Genomic DNA, 24,714 nt, shown 5'->3' with positions numbered 1-24,714 from the left:
ATATATATATATATTAATTGACACACACACAGGCATGCGTGCATATGTGTGAAGTTGAAAATACATTTAATCCACCTACCCTAGCAAGCAGCACAGCTTACCAATGGTAAGCTCCAAGTAACGTAGCTGCCAGCCTCTCTAGGGAGCATGGACTGCATATTGCTGGCCCAGGAAATGTTTGTAGGGTGGTGATTGTTCATCTCCTTCCCTCCCTATTCTACTCTTCTTTGCTTCTAGTTTTTTAGATGAGGTATCACTACATTGTCTAGTCTAGTCTCAAACCTCTGGAGCTCAAGTGGTCACACTACCTCAAGCTTCAGGTTAGAAGCATGCTACTAACCCTGGCACCAAAGCAAGGCTGCTAGCAAATGCCTGCTGTTTTCTCACAAAATCATGAGCTGACCCACTAGCAGTAGAGCAGCATCTGTACTTCAGTCTTTATTAGCAAATAATGTTTCATTGCTATGGACACATTGGCTCATGAACATTTTGTACTTTGGGATTATTATGAATGCTGCACGTTTCTTGAACACGCTTCCAACATCCCCGAGTGTGCACAGGAGGTCACAGGGTGCCCTGTTCAGCCACTTCAGGAAGTGACAAGCAGTTTTCAAAGCAGCTGCATCATTTACATTCTAATCAGCAAGGTCAAAGGCTACAATTTCTACAGATCCTTACCAACAATTACCGTCTTGTTTATGGTGGACATATTACTGGGTATGAAAGATTAACTCCTTGTTACTTTAATTTCTTTGGCTACAAATGAGAGTGGGCATCTTTTTTGCAAACTTACTGGTCATTTGTGCATATTCTTTGGAACATTTTATAGTCCACCTTTTACTCATAATAAAAATTGGGTTTGTTTGTTACTTACTGAGTTGTAGGAATTCTCAATCTTTTTATTAGCATTTATTTAGAGAAAGAGTGTGTATGTTCACAGAGGTCAGTTCCCTCTTTCTTCTGGAAGAATTGGTTTCTCTCCTACAATGTGGTTTCTGGAAGTCTTCTTTACCTGCTGAGCCATCTTACCAGACCTGTCCTTTGGTTAGATAGCATTTTTGCTCTTTCTGCAAAATAAACTTCTCATCTTCCAGCATACAACATGGAATAAAAGGTAAATAGAATCTAATTTTCAACTAACCCTCCTGCTTTTAGACCAAATTTTATGGGTTTTGTTTTTTAAGTACTGTGGATTGAATTCAAGGCCTCAGACTTACTAGAAAAGTATTCTGCCATCAAATTATAGCTGTGACAGTGTATGTGTACATGCTTATGGAAGGTACATGTGAAATTATGAATATATGTATGTGTTCGTGAGCATGTAAGAACCCAAGATCATCATAAGGGGTTATCTTTCTTCAATTGTCCTTCCATTTACATTTTTAAGTTTATTTATTCTACTTTATGTATGTTTTTCTTGGATGTATGTGCACCATGTGCATACTATGGTGCCCATGGAGACCAAAAGAGAGCCTCAAAGTCCCCTAGGAATGGAACTGCAGATGGTTGTGAGTCACCATGTGAGTGCTGAGAATAGGATCCAAGACCTCTGCAAGAGCAACAAGTGCTCTTACCCAGGGTCCTCTCTCCAGCACCTCCCCTTTACTTTATAAGATAGGGTCCCTGAAAGAAGTTTGTCAATTTGCCCAGGCTGCTGAGTAACCAGTGAGCTTCAGGGATCCATCCATTTGTCTCCATGCTCTCACTCCCCAGGCAGAGTTACAGGCTGCTCTCTCTCCCATGTCTGGCTTTTTCTGCACGGTCTGGAGATGTGAACTCATGCTTTCATGCATATGCAGCAGGTACTTTACCCAGTGAGCCATTCCCCCATTCCCAACACTGCCCAGGCTAGCCTCATACTTACAATCCTTTTGTTTCAGCCTCCAAAATACTACAAGTGTTTTGTTACAGGGATATGCTATGAAACCTGTCCTGTGCGGTTCTTTGAGGCCCACTGATCTTAAAGAAATTGCACCACAGACACTGAACAATTTCAATTAGGATTTACTGCAATTACAAGCACAGAGATTTTAAACTGCATTCAAATTATTATTTCCGAATGTTACAGTGTACAAAGAACTAACCTAGGCCTACTAAAACAAAGCAGTGAACATAAGCTTTTGTTCTAGTAGTGTAGAAAGGCTGTCATCACATGTTAGATGGTGATGAGTTCTTCAAAGTAAAGCAGAACAGGAAGGAACAGAAAACTATGGGGTGGCCGGGAAGTATAGTTGAGGAAGTGCTACACTAATGCCTAAAGTGATCAGGACAATGAACAGTGCTCCCCCATGTGGTCAGCCATGCAAAGAACCTTCCCACTTCCCAGACATTCGACTTCAGTCATCTGTGATTAACTGTGCTCTAAAACCTCTGTGATTCTGATAAGTGACAGCAGTTGATAAATAAAGGGGGAAAAAATAAACCAGGAAAATGAATAGCAAGTGAAAATAGAAGGGAACCTTCCTAGAAGGGAAACGGTGTGATTTTAATATTGGAGAAGAAAAGGCTAGCTTCTTAGGAACAAAGTGTTCCAAGAAGAAAATGGAGACCTTTAGGCTAGTTTCCCTGCCTGCACTCCACTCACCTACCCCCTACCCCTAAACCCCGCCACACACACACACACACACACACAGGGCTTTCTCTGTGTAGCCCTGGCTGACCTGGAACTCAGAGAGATCCACCTGCCTCTGCCGCCTGAGTGCTTGGATTAAAGGCATGCACCACCACCGCCTGGCATATAACCTTTTTCCTTTAAAGCAAAACCTTCTGAATAATGGCAGACATCTCAAGTAGTAAACTGTAAGTTTCTATCAGAATGGTCCTAACCTCCCAGACAGGCCTCCTACTACCCCATCTACCAGAATGACCCTCATTTCCAGACAGGCCTTCTACTACCCCATCTACCAGAACGACCCTCATCTCCAGAGAGGCCTTCTACTATTCCACATGGAATAGATGACCCTATTCTTCTCCCTTTAGCCCATCATCAACCAAAATCCATGGGACAGCATTTCTTCACATGTGTTAAGTTTCTTTTTAAGGGGAGAGGAGTAAGAAAATGGGGGATTTTTTTCGTGGTGAGATGGCAAACATCAATTTTGCCCAAACTGGGACTTTAATAAGTTCTTAGAAACAACACACAGACGCGCGCGCGCGCGCACACACACACACACACACACACACACACACAGTGCTTTGCTATAACATGTCTAAAGCTAGGAGATAATATGACTTATACCCCAAGCTTGAAGTGCTATGCAAAGTCCCCACCTCACTCTGGACAGCTGGATACAGTCATCAACAGGGGTTAGAAATGACTCACAACTGCCATCCAGCCCCTTGTTTTCTAAGAGACAGTGAAGTAACACCTAAGCATGTAGCTGACAGGTATGTACTGACTGAGCACATAAAATGCTTTTAAAGGGCTAAAAATGAAGACTCCTCATTCCTATGAACAGAACAGCACCCACGCTAAAAATGCAAAACAAACAACAAAAAAGCCCTGTAAATCTATTCTAAGCAACCTAAGAAAACTGAATTAAACCCCCACACACCCACTCACCTTTTTAGATCTTTCAGAAATGGTAGGTGCTCTCTGTAGTATTTTTTCTTGAAGAAACTCTTTATTCTGGAAAATAAAAGTCAGTCTCAGAAACTCAATTATCAGAACTTTTTACTGAACCACACACTGACACAGAAATGTCAATCACAATATATGATAAAGAACTGTTCAGCTGGGCGATGGTGGCGCACGCCTTTAATCCCAGCACTCAGGAGGAAGAGGCAGCGGATCTCTGTGAGTTCGAGACCAGCCTGGTCTACAGAGCTAGTTCCAGGACAGACTCCAAAGCCACAGAGAAACCCTGTCTCGAAAAACAAAAAAAACAAAAAAACAAACAAAAAAAAAATAGAGAGAGAGAGAGAACTGTTCAGTGAAGAGATGAGGAGGCTCTCGTCTTTTCACTCTGAGAGCTTTTATACCCAATGTCCTTTGTTGACCCTGCATTTCCAAACACACTAATGCATTATGGTTGGGATATGGGGCATTTATCAGTTTAGGAACTAAGCCTTAAAAGGAGAGTTCAATTGTTCACAGATTGTTTTTATACAACAGGAAAGAAAACTGTTCATGTGTATGCAGATATACATGTGTGTGTATTATGCCCAGTATCCACCTTGTTTAGTGGTACACACCTTTAATTCCAGTACTTGGGAGGCAGAGGCAGGATGATCTCTGTGAGTTCAAGGCCAGCCTGGTGTGCAGAGCTAGTTCCAGAATAGTCAGAGATGCTACACAGAGAAATCCTGTCTTGAAAACCAAAAAAGGAAAGATAGGATCTCTCATTGAGACTTGAGGCTTACCAATTAGCCTAGTCTTACTTGCTAAAGAGCTCTAGAGATCTGCCTGTTGTTGTGGCATGAATTCTATACTATGAATATGCATTACTCTCCCTGGTTACTAAAATGCCTACTGGGCAGAAAGTTAGGCAGGAAAGCCAAACTGAGAATGACAAGAAGAAAGTAGGCAGAGTAAGGAGACACCAGTGTATAGCTGAGCAAGCAGGAGGTGTAGAAAAATGAGCCAGAATGCAGATTATTAGAAATGGATTGATTTAAATGTAAGAGCTAATAAGTAATAAGCCTGAGCTATCAACTAAACACAAGTGATATAAGCTTTTGTATGGTAATTTGAGACAAGACAACTCTGTCTACACACTGTCTCCACTTCCCCAATTCTAGAGGAATTATAAGCCAAGTCTCTACAAGTAGTTTCTGTTATGGGTCTGGGGATCAAGGATGCTTCTTCATGCGTATATGGAAAGCATTTCATTCCAGCTTCCCAAAGCAAGTTATCTTACTTACCAAAGACTGTATACATGATACCTTTAGTCATTATTTTGTCTATTTTACCTAATCTACTTATCTGTTATTTCTTCAAACGTAATCATCTTTAAAAAACGCAACTTATAAACAGTGGATAGACGATTATCATATGAATGCATATCCTCAAAAGCTGGACTGCCTACCTTTGCTTTCTGGAAAAACTTGTGCCTCAAAAGTTCTGCCGCTGTTGGCCTAAAGGAGAAAGGAGAGCTTTTAGTTTTCAAGCACAGTGTGAATTTCTATCTTCAAAAATGAGAACCTTTTTCCTGAGCAGCAACCTAAAAGTTCCTTAGTAGAGTTCACTTTCCTCACCTGCTGAAAAACAGAAAGTAGGATAACCCTGGTGCAGGACACTGAGTAGAACAAAGACTCAAACAGAAATGTGCTGATGACAACTGCAGAATCTCTGGAAAGTCGTCAGTAAAAACTGTTTCTAGAAAATAATTCTTAGGAACGTCCAATGTTTCCTACTTAACAAAATCATTTTCGGGGAGTTAGACAATAACTACAAGTTTTAGCAAAGCATAAAAATACATTTAAAGGGCTGGAGAGATGGCTCAGAGGTTAAGAGCACTGGCTGCACTTCCAAAGGTCCTGAGTTCAATTCCCAGCAACCACATGGTGGCTCACAACCATCCAAAATGAGATCTGGTGCCCTCTTCCAGCCTGTAGGACACAGAATGCTGTATACATAATAAATAAAACCTAAAAAAATGCATTTAAACTGGAAAAAGAAAAAACAAACATTTTTGTTCTTACTACATAGCAGCCCAACAGGTTTCAATTTAAGGCAACAATAGATTTTTTGACATTGCTCAATTTCCCTTTTAAAAAAAATAGGAAAAGTATTAAGTATATTTTTAAAATTTAACCCAAATTCAGTTGAGTTCAGTTATAGATAATCTTGCTTGGAATAAATTCTTCATTATCAACTTTACAAGCTTTTAAAAGAAGATCACTAAGAATAAAGAATTTGCTTTTCAAAGACCACACCTAACGTTACCACATACTTACCATGTAATGCTATACAATGCTTTTTTTTTAGAGATATCTATCCAAATGCTAAGAGCAGCTTTTGTTCTGTCTTATTTTACCCCACTGCTGAGGATGGAAGCTTGGACAAGATGTTGTACAACTCTGGCAAGCATTTACCTCTGAATACCTCAGGCTTACACACTGCTAGGTACCAGAACATTGGTGAGATGTTTTCAAATCCCCACACCAGGCTTTCTCTCACCATATAAAGCATATTTGGGAGCAAGACCAAGGTAGGGGTAGTTCTTAAACCTTCCTAGGTAGTTCCAAAGTAAATTTTAATCTTGAGAACCAAAGCCTCAGATTAATACAGACTGAGAACAAATGACAGATGCTATGTAAACTGAAATCACAGTGCCACTCTTCATCTGGGAAAGATTTCAATGTTTCAATGCCTTCTTTGCCAAGGACGGCATCTTAGTATTCATTTCTTTCTTGTAGGTCCATTTCCTTTTTCCTAAAGGACAACTTGTGGAAGAGTAAAATCAAAGGATGTGACTACAAGCCTCAATTATTACAAAAAAAAAACGAAATAAAAAACCCTTAATTTCATGCTCAGTCTTGAATAAGAGAACCTGACTAGCTGGGGAGCAGGTAGCTGTTCTCCCTTGATATTACTTCTCTGTTTTGGCCACATTCACATGACTGGAGGAGGGAGCCTGCAGTTCCTCAGTAGGGGATTACTGATATTGCATACATGGATACACAGTGGGGAGAAGACACACTGTTTGGAATTTGGAGCAAGTGGTTCTTTAGTATGAGTATTCAAGGCTTCAGAACTGGAAAGTCTGCAGTCTTGTCTTTCCATTGTTTTTTTAAGTCTCATGTAACCAAGGCTGTCCTCAAACTTGGCTGAATAGCCACAGATGACCGCTATATAACTTCTGCTCCTCCTCGTCCTACCCAAGTGCTAGGATGGTAAGTCTGTGCTAACACAGGCTTATTTCAGTTGTTATTTAAATATCACTTCTCCTCCATTCTCACCAGTGTCTCCTTGATAAGTCCACAAAGTGCATGCAAGTATTTGTGTAAATACAGACTGAACATCCCATTTATTACAGGTATGACTTTGCACAAAGCTAGTCAACCTCTGATTTTTGTTTCTTCATTTGTAAAATAGAGAAACAAAAAGTGCTGTTCTGGTAAGATTAATGTGAGAATCAAATGAGATGGAACTGGTGCTTTAAATGTTTATGACAGTGCCTGGTACTTAATCAATCAGTAGCTGTTTATTGTTTTCTTTCATTTCTTATGTTTAATGAGTTTATAAAGGGTTACGTTTTATGTTATTTGATCTTAAACAACATTTAATTCTAGTTTTCAAACTGGAATGCATTTTCTATACTTCCCAGAGATTTTTTTAGATAGACAGATAAATAGATAGACAGACAGACAGTTTTGACATAGCACACTATTCCTTCATATCCTTCACTAGCTCCTTAACCAAATCATTAACACTAGTACAATCTTTCTAACTAGAAGCTACAGATTTTATTTGGATTTCTTCAGTTTCCTATGGGGCCCTTTTGTGTCAAAGCACCTGTGGCATAGCCTGTCACATCTATTCTCCGTGTCTAATCAATGTGTTCAATTCAGTCATGTTTTTCAGTTTCTTCTTTGCTTAATACTTCTGACAAATAAGGTCAGAGAATCTATGGCATATTTCTCATTTTAAATGGCAATTATGAACTGGGTGAAGAAAGCGTCACAGGCAGCGCGCCTTTCTCAATGGGTCACTTCTGGAGGTTCGTTATGCTGTTACCTTGATTGCTTGGTGGATCTTTCTTCACACTTTATTCGGTTAGGAGCATATTACAGTCCAGCCCATACAAGAGGAATCTACTGTTTTATATTTTTAATTGAATCTTTCCATGCTGAAGTTCTAAAGAGTCATAGGCTTTTCCTATGATTTTGATTTATGATTTTAATAAATTTAAAGATTTATAATCTTTTCAGCTACCACTGCATGATCCAAACTTCCTGAAGAACTAATGCTACCGTGTCTGCCATGGTATAGTGTCACCATGTGTGCTTCGTTTGAATTCCATTGAGGGGAATGTTGCTCCCAGGAGTCATGAGATCCAGATTTGCAGGTTTTCTCTGAGTGCACTTCTAAGACCCCTGCAGCCACAAATGAAGCTGCCTGACAATGCTTAAGCCCTACGAGGTGTGGAGTATGCATTCAATGTGGAGAGGACAAATTTAGACTCTCAACCTGCAGAAAGAAAAGTCAAACAATGAGGAGAGATGCTGCTGCCTCTTGGTAATGACAAACAGTTTTCATTCTGTTTTTCATCTCATTAAAAAGGGAAGGAGGCTTCTTGTGTGTATATGGTGTACATACATAGAGGCAAGCACACGCATACGTGTGCACACACACATACAAATTAAAAATAATTTATAAAAAAGAAGGAGGAAAATGTTTTCTGATGGTACTGTCTCTAAATAGGAACTCAGCTGAAGATCTCCATCAGGTGGAATCAAAGTCCCAATTCCGAAAGCCAGCACCAAATTAAGAAATCCAACCTAGTAGGATCCTAGATTGAATAGTGTTCCACTGGTGGTGGCCACAAGATTAGTTCAGGATTCTTTGTAGTTTATGGATTCTTCACTATTTCTCGCATCTAAGAATCTTTATGTATGATGGATTTTTTTTTCTTTTTTTTTGGTTTTTCGAAACAGGGTTTCTCTGTAGCTTTGGTGCCCGTCCCGGAACTAGCTCTTGTAGACCAGGCTGGCCTTGAACTCCCAGAGATCCACCTGCCTCTGCCTCCCGAGTGCTGGGATTAAAGGCGTGCGCCACCACCGCCCGACTGTTTGATGGATTTTTATCTGTTGCTTCTATGTATTTGTAACAAAGGAATTTGTCCTTTTTGTCAGATAACTTGGTGGAAACAAAGGTATTCCCTATCAATTTTAGCCATTGCTGAGAAACAGAAACTTTGCTGCCTATTTTTCTTACCCTTTCCAATATTTCCAACAGTAAATTCTGAACCCCCATTACATATACTAGACACACTATCAAGGATGACAAAGACCTTTGTCAACCTTTAGAGAAAACGAAATTAAACAACTTTTAGTACTAAGAAACACAGTGGAATATACAGTAGTCTTGGGTATCCAAGGAGAACTGGTTCCAGAAAATTGTTTCCCTTTGCCAAAACTCTGATGCTCAATCCCTTGTATTTCAATGGAAGAGTATCTGCGTAGAACCCATGAAATCCTGGCACACTTTATGCCACCTCTAGCTCAACTACAGCAGCTGCTATCATGCCAATTCTGCTGCTCAGGGAATGAGGGCCAAGGAAAGGTTGATGGTGCTGAGTACTGATGTAATCTGATCAGAGTACTTGGATCCATGGGAGGATGTGGGAAGCTGATGTATACACACAAAACAGAAACCAAGACACAGTGGAGATGCAGCCCCAAATTACAAATGATGAGCTCAGATTCAAGTTCTACCTCTAAGATTAGAGGTCTGAGTGACCCTAAAAATAGAAGGTTCCACTCAGTGATCTCGCCTACAAACGCTGTTCAAGAGCAACATACACACTAAATACTGTTATTTAAGAACCTGCTGCTTACCACTGAATATGTCTACAGCTGACAAGGAAACTATTTGAAATTTTGTTTACCAATAAAGTCTTTCCAACATGGAATGTACAATTATTGAACTATAAATAAAATATAAATGTCATGAAATATAAATGTGTTCCGTTATAGTTCTTTTGTTATCAATTATAAAATGGCAGTTATATTATAAGTGCAAGCTGAGAAAAGAGAAGAGACCTGGGCAGTCGCACTCATCAACTAAGACCATGCAGCCCAATACAGACATGCCTATGCATGCTTCAGCAATGCCCGGGCATAAATTCCATTTACTTTCAATTTTTTTTTGAAAAAAAAAAAAAAAAACTTTTCCATTAACATGGCATTTTACTAATACAGAATTCATAATATATAATTTCATAGTTTTAAGATATATCTGGACAACTTGGATATACCATATAATTAAAAGAACACAGAAATCAACTTAGGCCCTTCCAATTTTGTAAATGGCCTTTATAAGTGTTTCCAAAGTTTGTATTTCATTCATTTTAAGAATACACATATAATCCCATATATACGCATATAAAATTTAGGACTTCCCACAGTGTTTATGTATCAAACAGACACATCACATTTATCTAATATTTTACCTTTTTTCTGGATCCTTTTGAAGGCACAGTGAAATCATTTTTCTAAATGATTTTCCGTATTTTTTCAGCATTTCTTTATCTTGAACGCCAGTTTCCAAAGAGGGAGGATCATTCTGGAGTGTCAGCATCAAAACCTAAAAGTTTTCAATACAGTAAAAACGTCTAAGGAGTTTTCAATATGGATAAAATTTCCCAACAGACAAGCATATTTTACTTTCCAGAAGTTGACATCTAGGGGCTGGAGATGGTTCAGCTGGTAGAGCGCTTACTGTTCATAAGAACATAAGCTCAACCCTGCAGTGTTCACATAAAAAAGCTGGGTGCTTTTCACGCCTACAGTCCCAGTTAGGGAGGGGAGGTCCCCTGGGGCTTGCTGGCCAGTCCAGCCATCCTGCCAAGATCCAGGTCCAGGGAGGAACAGAATACAAGGTAAAGAGTGGCTGAGGAGCAAACCTGTACTCTCAGAGTACGCACAAGGGTACACACACATACAGAAATTAACATCTAGGAGGGATTTTAAGGGTTAAGGACATAGCTCGAGGGATTATATGAATTATATATGTATTATATGTACTTGCTGACCAAGTGTGAGACCCTGAGCTCAACACCAAGTAGAACAAGAAATAGACTGGCTGTTTAGAACCCAAGGTTTTCAAGTGTACTGGACATTAGTTAAGAGCTCTAGATGATGGAATCCCAGCCAACCTGCCTGCCCACAAGTACCCACTATCAACATTGCCATTATATCCTTTAGTTAAAATCCTTTATTTCTTCATGTCTCCAGTCCTAATTCTTCTGCCAACCTACTGTAAAATAAAAACATAACAGCAAATACATGTGTGGTCTTATTAGCGCATCCACTACTTGGCCTGCTCTTCCTTGACTTTCCTAGTGTGGCCCCTTTTCTTCAAGAAACTTCTATTACAGAAATCACCAACTGTTCTTCAGTAACAAAGCTACAGACAATTAGTTCACATTCTTCCTGCCTCCCCTGCAGTCACTGACAGTCTTAGTTATTCTGTACCAGAGACTACGAAAGGCAGATGGGCAGAGAGATCAACAGACACGAAAATGCAGTTCTTGTGTTCACAGTACAGCAAGACGATTGTAATTCACCAGCTCCGTATATATTTTATGAAGAACGAAATAAAAAGAGTTCAAAGGCTCTGAACTCAAAGACAAAGGAGTTTGGAGAGGGAGAAGGCAACACATCATGAACATGTCTGTAACTTAACTGCATATCCAAAAAGGTTTATGCTGGATTTGATCCCTACACAACACAGAGTAAAAATGGCTATGTTGGTATTTTATTGGAAAGATTATATTTTGCTACAACACACATACAAAAATCTATGAAAATAAATAACTATGGGTATGACTGGCAAACATAAAAGGCTCAGAAAAAGGGTTTGGAGAGACAGCTAGCTCAGCAGTCAGGAGCGCTGACTGCTCTTTCAGAGGGCCAGGGTTCAATTCCCAGAACTGACATGGTGCCTCTAACTGTCTGTAACTTCAGTTCTAGGGAACCCAATGCCTTCACACAGAAACACATGCAGGCAAAACACCAAAGCACATTTAACAGGGGAAAAAAAGGCTCTGAAAAACGTTGGTGTACAAAAGAGTCCACACTAGCCCAGAATGGAGTATAGCAAAGGTTTATTTATCTAGGGGTAAACACACAGAAATAATAGCTATCCGCAGTCCTCTGTGTGCACTGGGAACTGGAACTGAATCCAGCAGCCAAGAGCCCCAACCCCACGCTTTATGTCTGCATTTATAATACATGAGACCATGTCCAAAGTGGGCCAGTATCTTAAAGGCTATTGGCTGAAGGAGTTCCCACAGCATCTCCCCATTTTGTCTAAATAAGAGAGATCTAAGACTAATACAAAACTATACACAATAAGAAAAAAATATCAAGTATTGTCCAGGGAAAAGAAGAGGCAAAAACATATATAAAAATTAGAATTACAACCAGCATGAACAACATCAAGCTAAAAACATATGCTAAATGTTTTAATAGTTATCCTACCCTAAGGAGTCTTATATGAAAAATGGCTTGGTAAGTCATGAGAGGAAAAGTAACTATGGAAGTAACTATAGTCTTCAGAAAAATAATTGAAACTTGAGCCTCACCTTCATTGGTGGATATTTATGATAAGGAGCTGCCCCTGTGGCAAGTTCAATCGCTGTGATTCCAAAACTCCAGATATCAGCTTTAAAATCATAGCCTCGAACCTGAAAGGGGGTGGGGAGGGCAGAGAGAGAGAGAAATATGTACTAATACTTTAACCAGACTAAAACACTTTCCCAAAGTTTCTAGTATGCCATGAAAAATTAAAGTGTTTATACACTTTGAAACTTTTTTTTTTTTGGGGGGGGGGTTGAGAGGTCTCCCTGTGCAGCCCAGGCTAGCCTTGATTTCCGACTCTCCTGCCTCAGCCTGAGTCCCGGGACTGTAGAGGTGCACTACCACAGCATGCCCATAGACTTGAAACCACAAAACATTAACTACAGTAATCACTTAAAAGGGTGTTATAGTTAATTATGAGCAGATACGAAAAATATTCATGGTAAAACACAAAAATATGAAACTAACATTAAGTATGATATAATCAGAAGGCATACTTGATTTATAAAACAAACAAAAACTAAACAAACAAAAAAGACAAAATTGGAACCAAAATTTTACACAATCCTGTCTTTTATTTTCCAAGTGTTCTATAATATTATTTTATCTTCTTTTCCCCTCCTTGCCTTTCATTCCCTTTCTTTCCTATCTCTCTCCTAATGGGGTTTTTCTTTTGTTTTGTTTTAAGACAAGATCTCATTAGTCAGGCCATCAATCTCCAGAGTGATGGGGTTAGAGTAATGTGCTACAATGCCCAGGTATTTTATCATTATTACTGCAATAAAAAAAGAAAAAATATTGTAAGGAGATTGTGGATTTTTTTTTTATGTCATTAGTATGAACAGGCTGCCAAACTTCTCATTTATATTGCCACCATCAAAACTTAAATTCAGTGGTCAATATGTGTGCGGTCTAATGATGCAAAGAAAGGCAAGCTCTCTCCATGGACAATATTCCCTATTTCAACATGCTTCTCTACCAAACAGATCAAGGGAAGCCCCTGCTTAACTGAGAAGAAGGTTTAGCCCCTGCCATATCCTCCTCCTGTCCCCAGTCTTTCTCCACAGCCTGTGTTTGTTCATTCTGTTCCTGCATACAATCTCTTACAACCCTGTGTGCCTGCAGTGCCCTTCTACTGGCTGGGTAGTAATACATCTATGACATTCATGAAAAGCTTCCATACAGCGTTAAAGTTACCTGTAGCTTTAAGAAGGCTGGTTTGCATATAATTTAGGAATCTTTTATAGGTGCTAGTACTGGTAAGAACATCAAGTGAATGAATGCACACACTCAAGAAGAGAAGAACCCAGAAAATGACCCTAGCAAACAATGCCATATTTTCTTTCAGACGTGTCCAGGAATAAAGCCCAGACTGGCCACAGCCTCATGATCCTCCAGTTTTAGCCTGCACTTGGATAACATGTGTACTCTAGATCCTACTGGGAGACTCAGGAGGACAGAGAGCCAGGCATGGCGGTGAATGCCTTTAGAGGCAGGAGGATCTCTGAGTTTGAGGTCAGCCTGATCCACAAAGCAAGTTCCAGGCCAGCCAGACTACACAGAGAAACCCTGACTTATACAAACAAAGGAGTAGATGGCCTAGAGGCCAGAGGAGCAGACTGACAAGCAGAAGAAAAATGAAGAAGTAAATAGTTACAGCAGAAAGAAAAGAGGCGTACTGAGAAATGAGCACTGGGTTTAGAGAGTCTGCTGTAATAAGCTGAGACAGATGACAAGAGACTGCGGTGGGCTGTCTGATGTACAAACGGGAAATGGAGAAGAGCCCTAGCAAGGAAACTATAAGCTAAACAACTAGCTCATTTGGTCTATACTATTATACATTTTTAAAAATTATTTTATTCCTTTATTACCTGAATTATCTTTGGTATTATCTTGAGTTTCTTGTGTCCTATGTAAAAATCTTTATTTTTTGCTTTGTACTGAGATACTACTATCTTTCCTTAGAGCTAGTTCTTAACCAATCAACAGAAACACACATTTCATGTAGCCAACCTTGTATATTGAATAAATATAAACACTATTGAGGCTTCCTAACCTGAACCATTTCAAAAAGACAGAACTCACAGTACCTGCTCCATAACTTCAGGTGCCATCCAGCAAGGGGTGCCAACAAATGTTTTCCTCACTTTATTTCTGGTAATATCACCACCAGTAGCTAAAAAAGCACTCACACCAAAATCTGGAACAGAACAGAAAGCATTTGTTATGGTTTAAAGAGGAAGTAGTTCCCACAGGTTCAGGAATTTAGGCTAGTTGTCAACTGATGGGCTTTGAGAAGTGGTAACTCCGAGAATTCTGTATAATCAATGGGTTGACTCCTGCAAAGTCAGAATATGACATTACTTGGAGAGATGGTGTGGACGATCCCTGAAGAGTCAGAACCCGACAACACTTGGGGAGGGGGTGTAGGGCTGGGCCTACTGGGATGGGGCCCTGCTCCAGAGAGATGACTGTGGCAGGACCCTTCTTGCTGCTCTGGCTTCCTGATAGTCAAAAACAGCTTCCTCCTCCCACATCCTCTCACCATGCTGCTCTTATGCCTTGCCTCAGGGTTAGGGTTAGGAATTCAATCAGCCCTGGACTGAAACTCAGGAAACCACCAAATTCAAATAAAACTCACAGATTCAAAGAAAATATTTGAAACCAAAACTGCAAAAGTATTACCATCCAGAAAACACAAAGAATACCTACATCTCAGAACTAAGGAGGCAGAAGCCAATACAGGCTACAGTGAGATTTACAAAAATTGTATTAAAAAAAAAAAAAACAGGCAAAGACTTCACCTAAGAAAAGCAAATGGACAATATGAACATGAAGAGACAATCAACATAGCTGACAACAGGCAAGTATAATCAAAACCAGGAGACAGACATTAGATGGTTAATAGAAAAATTAAAAAAACAAAACAAAACAAAAAAACCTAGGCATGGTTTTAATCCCATCAGGGAAAGCTGATCTCTGTGGTAGAAGAGTTCTGGGAGTTCCAGACTAGCCAGGGCTAGCTACATAGTAAAAATACCTTGTCAACAAAAATAAAAATAGAATATTAGTATTGTTATGGATATCAAGAAACTGAAATCTATATGGAATGGAGACAGGAATTAAAAAAGAGGACAATTATTATGTAAAACAGCCCGTTTAGCTGGGGGCTTCACCCCAGCCCCCTGACATCCATATATACAAGGGGTCTAAAATGTTTGGTGGAAGGTCAAGACCACTCCACAGGCTAATTACACTGCCCTCCCCACCCCAAGAATGAATACGTGATCTCCCCTTGATGGAGGAAGGTTATGGGTTAATTAATAAAGAAACTGCTTGGCCCTGATAGGTTAGAACATAGGTGGGTGGAGTGAAGAGAACAGAATGCTGGGAGGAAGAGGAAGTGAGCTCAGACGCCATGCTCCCCTCTCCCAGGCAGACGCAATGAAGCTCTGACGCAGGATGGACATAGGCTAGAATCTTCCCAGTAAGCGCACCTCGGTGCTACACACATTAATAGAAATGAGCCAGGCAGTGTTTAAATGAATACAGTTTGTGTTGTTATTTCGGGGTATAAGCTAGCCAGGCAGCCAGGAGCTGGGTTGTGGAATGCAGCCCGAAGCTCCTTCAACATCCCCTTTTTCCTTTTCGTGTTTTCCTGGGGGCTGCCCGGGGGCACTGGCATTCATTAAACCTGGACATCTTTTAATTTGGTCTGATCGGGATTATTGCATCAGCAGAGAGGTTTGTCAGTAGGAAAATACTTAACACCACCAATTCTACTTATGGACATATACCCAAAAGAAATAGGCCAGACATGTGCAGCACAGAATCAGGGAATCAGGAGTTCAAGCTAGACTGAGCTACATAAAACAAAAAGGGGCAGGGGGAATGTAAACAGGAGTTGAGATATTTATATACAGTTTATAGCAACATTATTCAAAATAGGCAATAAGACACAATTTGAATGTTCACTGACAAACCAATGCAAAAGCAAAATGTGATATATATGAATCTGTGGGCTATATTTTTGGGTACAAAACATTTCTTACAGCCACAGAACTGTACACTTAAGAATGGTTAGTAATGGTAAATTTTCTATTTCACAAAACAATAAAAAACTAAAACAAAGCTGTTTTAAGTTAGCTAGGGATACATTGTTAGTAAAGTTTGGAGACAAGATGGTATGGGAAAGGGTAGAAGGCAGCAGAACTCTTCTCAGTGGACAATCAGGCAAAGGCACTCATGTGCAGCCTATCACACCATTTTATAATTTCGTGCTTCTTAATGAAGTAGGTGGCCATGGTTGAATCAACTTTCACCATGCTGGTGTATAAATCACCCACAATTTATTTATACCATCTGCTAGTGAAGGGCATCAAGAACACCTAAAACTTGTAATGACTAAGATCACCATCACCCATGAAAGGACCAGTTTCTCTCATCTACACAACAGAAGCTATTGCTTAAAGTCTGCCTACACATCCTCCACTGTACTAAAATCACCATCCCAGTTCACACTCCTCCCACCACAGTGTAAGGGTTTCTGTTCCTGTTTCACACCCAACAACTGGTTTTGTCAGATGTTTTGGCCAAGTCAAACACTTGGAACTTAATAACCAATTTATGTTTGGATGCTCATTATGACTTTGCTATGCATTCTTCCATATTCACGTATTTTATGTGTTTGTGTGTGTGCGCACGCATGGTTGTATAGAGAAAGGAGACAAATGTTAGGTATAGTCCTCAACTGCTATCTTAATTGTGTGTGTGTGTGTGTCCATCTTAATTTTTGAGACAATCTCTCGCTGAGCCTAAAGCTCATGGTTTAGAATAGATGAACTAGGCAGTGAGCCCTGAAAGTATCTCAGATTCCAGACACATGCCACTTCAGTATACATTCTAAGATTATTCATGCTGCAATTATCCTACTCTATGTCTTGTCTTTAGTGAAAAGGTTCTTGTTACTCTTTTGTCAAAAAGAAAGTTAACATTAAAAGAATCAACTGTATGTTGGAGTTTTACTTGGCTTGGTTAAAACAGTCCCTTATTTAGGATATAAAGTTACTCGCCTAGATTATCTTTTAAAAACTGAAGATAATGTCTTGATTCATTTGACTATCACAGCAGTGTGAGACCGAACAAAAGAAAACTACTTGATCAGGACAGCCAACTCTGGGAGGAAATGAACTCCAACTTTATCCGCCTGCTCTAAAACTGCCTAACGATGCTCCCACTTCATGCATACTGCTCCCTAAAAGGCAGTGACTAAATGTCACTAAATGTTAGTCCCTTCCTATTGCTGTGATTTGAAAGAAAAAAACGTCACTTAAGAGGAAAGGGTTAATCGGCTTACAATTCGAGGTGGCAGGCAATGAAGCAGCTATCACACTACATCAGTCAAGACCAGAAAGACCTCATTTACAGAGGCACGCTGATGCTCAGCTGGCTCCCCCTCCATTCGGCCCAGCAGCTAGCACATGGGCCCATCCACCCACGTTCAGAATGAGTCACACTACTCCAATTAATCTAGTTAAGACAATCCCTCACACACATTCATAGACCAATCTAATATACACAATTACTCACTGAAACCTCTTCCCAAGCTCTAGGTTGAGTCAAGTTGACAATTCAAACCAACCACCACAACCCTGGATAAAGGCAGCTTTCTATCTCCTCTCAACAGAGGAGTTGTTCCTGAACACAGACCATTTCTAACTGCTTCTCTTTTTCAATGAAAGCAAAGAATGCTGTGAGAATCCCAATCCCTGTCAGAAGACCCTAATGAAGGTGAGGAGTGGGAAAACCAAAAGGAAAATATCTGAGTAGTGGACGCCACCTTGAGAGGGTACTTTAAGAAAGATGTCCTTGGAACAGAATGAAACAACAAGAAAACATAGAAGACAACCAAGGTGGTTCTGCTGGCTGTTACTTGAAATTAAAAAGAAATTCTGTGATCTGAAAGGTGGTGCATTGGGTAAAATCTTCTGCACACAAGCATGAAGACCTGAGTCTGGACCCCCAGCACCCACACAAATGCTAGGCAGGCATGGTAAACACTTATAGGAGTACTCAGGATGCAGGGGCAAAGGTCTCTGAGGCAAAGTAGCAACCAACGGGAAAACACACACATGCGCGCATGCTTGGCACACACACTGCACAAAAGGACAGCGAGTCTGGTGAGGTTTACCTGCGATCTGCACCGAGCCGTCCTCTCCTAGAAGAATGTTTCCAGCTTTCACATCTCTTCAAGGAAAGAGACACCATCAGACATTCACTTTTTAAATAGCACAATTTAAGCAACTGCTTATTTTATTCACAAAATATTAGCAATATTCAAATATTTTGTTTTATATTAAAGATTATTAAAGCCAAAAGTGATTTTTTTAAGTTTTAGCCATTTATACTTTAACCCAAACATTAAAAAGAAAACTATAATAAAGAACATAACTTTTTATAGTATCTAGAAAACCTTAGCTCGTTAGATATTCTTGAAAGTGGCCCTCATCTACGCTCACCCAATTCTTACTGCTGAAATGTAACTTCTATCTATACCGACTGCATGCTAAAGAACAGCAGCTCCTTCTCGTCCTCAGCCTCCATTCTCACTTCTGCCTCATCACATAATGAGTACATGGCTGGAAACAGACACTACTGTACACTTACACAACACAACACAACTACTCAAAACTGGGTCTACTCTCACTATTACCTACACTAACAACTCTAGTAAATCAGGAACACATGCTCATTATCTAAAAAACTAAACAATGCCAAGTGTATATAGTAGGACACAGCTTGAATTCCAGCACTTCAGACCCAGAGGCAGGTGGATTTGAGACTAGCCTGGTCTACATAGAGCATTCCAGACCAGCTAGACCCCATCTCAAAGAAAAACCAAAGCAAAATATTGATGTCGCAAAAAGGAACAGGCAGAGAAAGCAACTCAGCAAGGCAATTCTTTTTGTAAAAAGCAGTGCACCAAAACCCAAAACAGGCTAGCAAGTACATTCAGTCAAGATGCCTTCCATCTTTTATCCCTGACATAAGCGATGTGTATGGAGTTTTGTCTAAATGTATGCATGTGAACCATGTGTTTGCCCAGTACACAGGAAGGCTGGAAGAGGGTGATGGAACTAAAGTCAAAGATGGTTGTAATTCTCCATACAGGTGCTGGAAGCTGAACCTGTGTCCTCTACGAGTATAACCAGTGCTCTTGACCACTAAGCCGATTCTCCAGCCCTTCTTGTTTTTGTTTGGGTTTGAAGAGTTTTGCTGTCTAACCCAGGCTGGTCTTTATTTCATCATCCTGCTGCCTCAGCAACACAAGTATGTGGAATTAGAAATGTGCTTTAAATAGATTTTGAAGAGGGAAGAAAAAAGCTTCATATAATGTAACTTTTTTGCTTAAAAAACAGAATAGGTACTAGGCGTTGGTGGCACATGCCTTTAATCCAGACCAGCCTGGTCTACAAAGTGAATTCTAGGACAGTCAAGGCTACACAGAGAAAGCCTGTCTTGGAAAAATCAATAGGGAGAAAAACAGAATAGGCAATATTATATAGCTACACACACACATAAAATACTTCTCAAAGGAATCATAAGAAAATGGCAACAAGTTATATTCTTTGAACCAGATTACACTAACTAATCCCAGAGCATTGGAATTTTAAAAGCTTTATATAAAAATTGAAAAGAAAATACAGGAGTTCCCACACATTCATTATTAACATTTTACATCAGTGTGATACTTTTTTAAAATTAATGAACCCAGATTAAGACAACATCAGCTAAAGCTCATAGTGCTAGGTCTCAGGCAGTATATATGACCAGAAATAAACTCAAGCTGGACTACTGAAGAATTTCTGGTGGCTAGACAAAAGCCAGCAGTCCTGAGGAACTTATGAAATGGGTTCAGATCCACCAAAATGAGTCATTTTGCTTACCTCTGGCAGAAGGGATATATAAGGCTTTCCACTGACGTACACCTGTGGTTGCACATCAAAGCCCATTCTGGCCTCCAGACTCCCTCAGTCCCTTTTCACACATACTTTACACACATTTCAAAGTCCCCACACTAGCCCTTCTCCGGCCCTTTGCACCTCCCTGATTTCTTCTGCACTAAGCCAGTCCCCAGGTTGTTCCGGATCCCTGTACTCTCACAAGTGTCACTCCTGCTAGTCTCCCTTTCCTTAAGGATACTCCTGGCCGTTCCTTCTCTGTCTCTCTGGCTGTTCTCTGTTACCAACAATAACCAGTCCCCAGCCATGGAGTAGACATGAAGGTTTCTTTACTGCACCCTTCATGTCCACACCATCTAGTCAAGAGTCCCTTAGGTTTTATCCAACGTTCCTTTCTACCCCAGGATCCCACCCTGATGGAGGAAGGTCACTGGTTAAATAAAAAGAAACTGCTTGGCTCTCATTGGTTAGAAGATAGGTGGGAGGAGTAAACAGAACAGAACGCTGGGAGGAAGAGGAAGTGAGCTCAGACTCCACAGCTCTCCTCTTGGGAGCAGACGCCTGAGAGAGAGACGCCATGCCCCGCTCCCGGGCAGACACACGCCATGAAGCTCCGACCTAGGATGGACTAGGCTAGAATCTTTCCCGGTAAGACTGGTTCTCACAGATTATTAGAGATGGGTTGATCGGGATATCAGAATTAGCCAGTAAGGGCTATAGCTAAAGGGCCAAGCAGTGTTTAAATGAATACAGTTTGTGTGTTGTTATTTCGGGGCATAAGCTAGCCAGGCAGCTGGGGTGCCAGGGACGCACCCCCGCCACCCCTTATTACTACAAATTACTACTACCACCCTGTGCTGATATTTTGTTTGTGCTCTAACAAATAATGATTGTTTGGGGATCAGAGTATGAACTAAGCCATTAGTTAGCCATAGAGGACAGGCAGTGGTGGCACACACCTTTAGTCCCAGCACCTGGGAAGGGGAAACAGGAAATGATATGGCTAAGCGGAGAGGGGAGCTTGGCTCTGACTTGCTCCTTTGTCACTCTGATCTTTCAGCATTTACTCCGATACCTGACTCTGGGTTTTTATCATTAAGACCAATTAGAATTCGTGCTACTCCACCCAGGAAAGCAAATTATGTTTAGCTGCCAGGTCTCCTTAGGCTCTTGACAGTGACAGTTTCTGACTATCCTTGCTTTTAGTGACTTTGGCAGTTTGGAGGGTAACAGCCAAGTGTTCTCTATGATACACTTCTAATGGAATGACATTTTTCACATCATAGAAAAGCCATTCTCATCTTACCATATCAAAGGGAAATACACAGTGTCAACAGAGTCTACTGGAATAGAGAAGATTAGTTTTTTCCTATCTACCATTTTAAGCTGTTTGAACGCAAAAGTTATACATAGGCATTACCCATTTAAATAATGCTGCTTTTGTATTTCATAAGGCACTTTTACAACTGAATAGTTTCAGTTCTCTGAGAGGAGCAAACAGGTATCTCTCCCAACAGAGGGCCATTTTTCAACAAATTACATTCAGGAAGGAGGGAAAGATACACAAACAATGCCTGAATAGGCCCCAGAATGTCTCAAGGACAGTTCCTGCAACCCTCTTGAAACTTACCCAAGTATGTTCAAAGATAAAAGCCAATTAAAAGTATACTAATATAATTGAGGCTTGCTTAACCAATTATGTTTGAGATGACCTAACTGTTCTGGGGGAAGCTCTACCTCATTCCCTAGCATCCATACACTCAAAGAGTCCAGGATGTTCTGATGGAAGCTCCACCTCAATCTTCCTTCCCCATCTCTCTCTCCCCAAACCCTGTCTCATCTCAGTCCACCAAATATGGCTCCTCCCCCAGAGATGCTCAAGATCACTCCCACAGAGTATTTAAACTGCCTCCCAGAAAAGAGTTTGTTTGTTTTTTTAGCCTCTCTTCCCTTCTCAGGGGAGTAGGGGGGAGGAATAATCTGGTAATATTTTTTTCGAATTCGGTTTGATTTGGATTGCTGCACTGACAGAGAGGCTTATGGGGTGCAGAAACTTCTCACTAACGGTCCCTGAAATTTACCCAGCTATGCTTAAGAAGAGCCTGCACGCTCCTCTGGCGGGCGTTGCCATTCTGCACAGTGAACAGCCCCCATATGCTGGCTGTTTCTGCAGAAGAAGTGTTCTTCGCTCTTGCATACATCTTTCAGCATTTTCTCAGACCTAACAAATCCATCTTCCAGCAGAGTCTTATGTTAAGTGACTATTTTTCTTGATTAACTTTCCAGACAGTCAATCTCTGTTTCCCTTGCAAACTATAAGTACTCTCTGTAGAACAAGCTTCAGGTTTAAAAGCAAAGGAATAAAGTAATGCCATGGCTTCCTGAGTACTCTGAAACACTAGGCTGTCTTCACATGCAACAAGGCAAGGGACCTTTCAAGAAAAAAAATCAGCAACCAGGTATCCAGATACCAATATAGTTCTCAGGTTTAAAATAAGAAAAAAAAGGGAGGGGGGCTGGAGAGATGGCTCAGAGGATAAGAGCACTGATTGCTCTTCCAGAGGTCCTGAGTTCAATTCCCGGCAACCACATGGTGGCTCACAACCATCTGTAATGAGATCAGGTGCCCTCTTCTGGCCTGCAGGCACACATGGAAGCAATGTTGTATACATAATAAATAAATAAATCTTAAGAAAGAAAGAGAGAGAGAGAGAGAGAGAGGGAGGGAGGGAGGGAGGGGGAGGGAGGGAGGGAGGGAAGGAAAGGAAGGAAGGAAGGAAGGAAGGAAGGAAGGAAGAAAGAAAGAAAGAAAGCAAGCTTCTTTGTTTTTCAAGACAAGGTTTCTTTGTGTAGCCCTGGCTGTCCTGGAACTCGCTCTGTAAATTAAGCTGGCCTGGAACTCAGAGATCTGCCTGCCTCTGCCTCCTGCATGTTGGTAATAAAGATGTGAGCCGCCACTGGGCTTACTCTGTTCCAAACTATACCAAGCAATCCTGCAGCCCTAGGGGCTGCATGGCAGGCACACTGAATTGTTTTCACAGAATACTGCCATTTCTCTCATGCCACTGTTACCCAAAGTTACAAGTTCCTACTAAAACTTAAAGGAAATCAACAGACATACTTGGCTTTTTCCATAGTGAAGACCACAAGTCTATGGGAAACTTGAAAAGGGATTAATAAAAGCAATGAATCACAACCAAAGCTAGAAACATCCTACATTAGGCATCATAAAGACATCCAAAATTTCTGTTAAGCTAACCTCTTTGCAGGGAAAACTACTGGGGCATATTGAGAGAAAAGATAAAATCAGCAACATGTCCATCCGAATCAGAATCTCTGAAGTCAGCTCTAGTCAACTGCGGTGGTTTGAACAGGAATAGCCCCATAGACTCATGCATGTGAATGCTTGACCCATGGGGAGTGGATTATTCCGAGGTGTGGTCTTGCAGAGTAGGTGTGGCCTTATTAGTGGGAAGTGTCATTGTGGGATAGGCTTTGAGGTCTCAGATGATCAAACTACACAGAGAATCAACTTCACTTTTGCTGCCCATGGATCAAAATGCAGAACTCTATTTCTTCTCCAGCACCATGTCTGCCTGCATGCCCTCATGGGTTCCACCTGGCAATAATTGACTAAACCTCTGAAACGGTAAGTTAGCACCAATTAACTGTTTTCCTTTATTACAGCTGCCATGATCACGGTGTCTCTTCACAGCATTAGAAACCCTGCCACATCCCAGAACCAGTGACTCAGTCACAATAATGACCAATGCCATGCGTTTCTATCACAGGCACGGTCTGTATTTTCCCCATGAGCACGCTTCATATATCCCCTGGAAAGCCCGCCATCAAGGCCTGGTCTGCCTCTGCTCTCCAGCCCCACTCAGAGGCAGCCATTTTGTGCCCACTCCTTCCCCAATAAATGTCTTGCCTGACGTCTCTTGCATGGTATGATTTTTGTGGCATTTCTTAGCCCTGATCACCAAAATGCTCTTTCGCCACAAAACCCTTTCAGTCAGCCTGAACATGGAGTTACAAATCTTTGATCCTAGTCAACAGGACGCAGAGGCAGGTAGATCTCTATGAGTTCAAAAGCTACTCGAGGCCAGTCAGGGCTGCATACTGGCACCCTGTCTCAATGCAAAAAAAAACAAAAAACAAAAAAAAAAAAAAACACCTCAAAAGTCTAGCTGGGCAGACAGGGTAGGAACCCAAACAGAGACCTGCAGTGACAACTTCACTGGTCATACATGAGGAAACATCTACCTCTGCTTCCCAATTCAACCTTCTCCCAGACCTGATTAAGAAACTAGTGCAATTCAGAGTTGTTTATGGAAATCTTAACTCAGGCTGCTCTTAGAGCACTGGTTCTCAACCTTGGGTCGGTACTGCATGGGGGGAAGGGTGTCAAATGACCCTTTCACAAGGGTCTCTTTGATGGAGGAGGGTCATCTGTCTATTTATTTCTTTATTAAAAACTGCTTGGCCTGATGGGTCAGAACAT

The 24,714-nt window shown here is 40.9% G+C and overlaps 1 protein-coding gene across 2 annotated transcripts in view; it reads right to left on the bottom strand.

Moving 5' to 3' along the window:
* Oxsr1 (oxidative stress responsive kinase 1) overlaps positions 1 to 24,714 on the bottom strand; it is a 94,261-nt gene that overhangs the window by 20,471 nt on the left and 49,076 nt on the right. For both annotated transcript variants that reach the window (XM_041677125.1, XM_041677126.1), the window contains exons 5-10: positions 18,440 to 18,495; positions 14,340 to 14,449; positions 12,255 to 12,356; positions 10,119 to 10,252; positions 5,028 to 5,076; positions 3,563 to 3,628 (exon numbers count right to left, since the gene is read on the bottom strand). In XM_041677125.1, the coding sequence (XP_041533059.1) occupies positions 3,563 to 3,628; positions 5,028 to 5,076; positions 10,119 to 10,252; positions 12,255 to 12,356; positions 14,340 to 14,449; positions 18,440 to 18,495 (517 nt within the window). The remainder of the gene's footprint in view (positions 1 to 3,562; positions 3,629 to 5,027; positions 5,077 to 10,118; positions 10,253 to 12,254; positions 12,357 to 14,339; positions 14,450 to 18,439; positions 18,496 to 24,714) is intronic.

The sequence above is a fragment of the Microtus oregoni genome, unplaced genomic scaffold (genome assembly GCF_018167655.1).
Source record: "Microtus oregoni isolate MIOR12 unplaced genomic scaffold, Mior012 000028F_ref0000031, whole genome shotgun sequence".
Taxonomy (NCBI): domain Eukaryota; kingdom Metazoa; phylum Chordata; class Mammalia; order Rodentia; family Cricetidae; genus Microtus; species Microtus oregoni.
This window is presented reverse-complemented; position numbering and strand designations above follow the sequence as displayed.